The 2,805-nt window shown below is 59.7% G+C and overlaps 1 protein-coding gene across 1 annotated transcript in view; it reads left to right on the top strand.

The window, feature by feature from the left end:
* Positions 1–2,249, top strand: part of ETH_00009755 (Cysteine repeat modular protein 2 PbCRM2, related) — a gene marked incomplete at both ends in the record, with an annotated part of 5,552 nt that extends 3,303 nt beyond the window's left edge. The window contains 3 exons of the mRNA XM_013377238.1: positions 78–957; positions 1,150–1,906; positions 2,138–2,249. Of these exons, the coding sequence (XP_013232692.1) occupies positions 78–957; positions 1,150–1,906; positions 2,138–2,249 (1,749 nt within the window). The remainder of the gene's footprint in view (positions 1–77; positions 958–1,149; positions 1,907–2,137) is intronic.
* Between the last annotated feature and the right edge of the window lie 556 nt (positions 2,250–2,805).

Raw genomic sequence — 2,805 nt, 5'->3', positions numbered from 1 at the left:
GGGGCCCCCTCGCAGGAACAGGGGGCCCCCGGGGGGCCCCCCCTGAGCGTACACCCCATCGTTGTGGGGCGGTACAGCGCGCTGGGGTACCACTGGCTGCAAGGAGACAGAAGTTGGTCTTTGTTGGACTTGGAAGAAGTTTTTGTTTCTGGACTTTTTGCAAAAACAATAACTCTGGAGTTGTACAAAGACGAGGTGCGGCTGTTCGTGTGGACAGCAGCAGATGTGTCTCCTTTCAAGTTGGGGACAGTTCGGAGACAGGGCTGGGCAGCAGCAGCAGCAGACGTCACGTTCGAGCGGTGTCTTCTTTACGTGGCGGAGACCGGAGACACTTCTGCTGCTGCTGCTGCTGCTGCTGCTGTCTCCAAGTTCGAGTTCGGGGACGTGGGCGCGCTGGCTGCTGCTGCGCCGACTGTCTCCTTTTCCGGCCCGCTGCAGAGCCCCTGCTGCCTGGTGCTGCTGTACGGAGACGCGCAGCAGCAGCAGCAGCCCTCGCTGCTGCTGCTGGACCGGACCACTGGTCACCTCCTCTGGCTCGACCAAGACCTCCAGCTCCTCAACTCTGCAAACCACTGGAAGGGACTCTCCCGTCCCCTGCAGTCTCCCCAGAGTTTGGCTTGCGTGCTGCGCGAGCGGCGCGCCGCCGCCGCTGCTGCTGCTGCTGCTGCTGCTGCTGCTGCTGCTGCTGCTGCTGCTGCTGCTGCTGCTGCTGACCCCGCCGACGCAGCAGCAGCGGGAGAGGCGGAGTCGGGGGAGCAGCCGTGGGGACTCTACGACTGCTACATTGCAGACCGAGACGCAGACAGAGTTGTGCACCTCGAAGTCGATGCTGCAAAAGGAGACACCAAGTTTGTCTGCGAAATTGTCTCCGCGGGCCCCGAGCAAACGCGCCTGCACAAGCCCCGCGACCTCGCGGCCTTCAGCTACAACGGAGAAACCCTCCTTTTCCTCGTCCAGGTGCGCAAACCCTAAATCAGGGTTTGCAAGCCCCCACCCGCTTCCCGCGTCCCCCGTCTCTGCCCGCTGTCCCCTGTCTCCTGTCTGCCGTCCGCTGTCTCCCGTCGGCCGTCGGCCGTCTGCGCGCCGGCCTGCGCGGGCCAGGGTTTAGGGTTTAGGGTTTAGGGTTTAGGGTTTGGGGCTTGCGCGCAGGAGGGCCACCTGGGGGTGGACCTGCTGGTGCCGGGGTCCGTCTCCTCGTCGTGGTTTTCGCTGTCTCCTTCGGGAGTCTCCGGGGAGACCCTGGGGCCCGTGCTGCTGCCGTTCGTGGTGGAGACGGGGGAGACAGTCTCCTCGCTGGCGTCGGCGCGGCTGGCGGCCTTCCGCTGCAGTTTGGAGACAGTTGCTGCGCAAAGTGTCTCCTTGCAGCAAACCGCCGTGGCCCCCGCCTTCACCTACGCCCAGAGCGACTTCTACAGCGTCGGAGACAGCCGCAGGCTGGAGCCGGTGGTGGCGGGAGGGACTGTCTCCTTATCGGCCTTCAGGTCTTTCGTTTTGAACCCCAACTCCGCGAACTTTTCCTTCATCAACTCCATTGCTGCTGTGGACCCCCACAAGGGGACTCTCGTGCTGCAGCTGTCTCCTTCCGAGGAGCCCGAGCTCGAGGTCCAGGTCCAGGGACAGGGCCTCGTCAACTTCGTCTCCGCAACTGTCTCCTTCCGCCTTGCATGCAAAAACGGCCACTTCTTGAGCCGCGGAATGTGTCCCAAGTGTCCCCTCGGCACTTTCAACTCCGTCAGTCTCGTCAAGCACGCTTTCGAAGCCAACGTCCGCGCATGCACGCAGTGTACGTACACCACGAGCACTGTCTCCGAGGGCTCCTCCAGCCCCGACCAGTGTCTCTGCAAAAAGGGACACTACCCCAACCCCGACCCAACCGCCGACGTCCCCTGTCTCCCCTGTCCCCCAGGTCTGCTCCTCCGCCTCCTCCTGCTGTCCTGCTGCTGCTGTCCTGCTGCTGCGCTGCTGCTGCGCTGCTGCTGCGCTGCTGCTGCTGCTGCTGCTGCGGGTCGTGCGGGCGCGGGGCGGGGTGCGGACGTGCTCCTGGGCCTTCTCCTGCTGCTCCTGCTGCCCCTGCTGCTCCTGCTGCTCCTGCTTTATCTGCTGCTGCTGCTGCTGCTGCTGCTGCTGTTTGCTGCAGGGACGTGGAAAGACACGGTGGCGAATTCGGGGTGTATGGGCAACGGGTGTCCGGCCAACTCCAGCAGCAACGTCTCCGGAGCTGTCTCCGCAGCAGACAGGAGATGTGCTTGGTCAGTTGTTGTCTCCTTTCGTCCCTTTCTGTCTCCTTGTGTCTCCTCCTGTCTCCTCTTTGCTTCCTTTGTCCTTTTGTCTCTTTTTGGTCTCTTTTTCGTCTCTTTTTGCTCTTTTTTTGACTTTTTCTGTCTCCTCTATCTTTTTGACTCTTTTGTCTCCTTTCTTTCCTTTTGTCTGCCTCCATCTTCCCCAGTTTTCCAGTGGTGGGGGTGTCTCCTTTAGTGTTTCCTTCAGTGTCTCCTTTAGTGTCTCCTTTAGTGTCTCCTTTAGTGTCTCCTTTAGTGTTTCCTTCGGTGTCTCCTTTAGTGTCTCCTTTAGTGTCTCCTTTAGTGTCTCCTTTAGTGTCTCCTTTAGTGTCTCCTTTAGTGTTTCCTTTCATTCCCTTTTGTCTCCTTTAATCTCTTTTGGTCTCCTTAATTCTCTCTACCTCCCGCAGCCCCGAAAGTGTCTCCTTTTTATCTCCTTCAGTGCCCCCTTTTTATCTCCTTTAACTACCTTTTTTTGTCTCCTTTAGTGTCTCCTTTAGTGTCTCCTTTTATCTCATTTTGTCTC

Source organism: Eimeria tenella, genomic scaffold (assembly GCF_000499545.2).
Source record: "Eimeria tenella Houghton genomic scaffold, Eth_scaff486, whole genome shotgun sequence".
Taxonomy (NCBI): domain Eukaryota; phylum Apicomplexa; class Conoidasida; order Eucoccidiorida; family Eimeriidae; genus Eimeria; species Eimeria tenella.
This window is presented reverse-complemented; position numbering and strand designations above follow the sequence as displayed.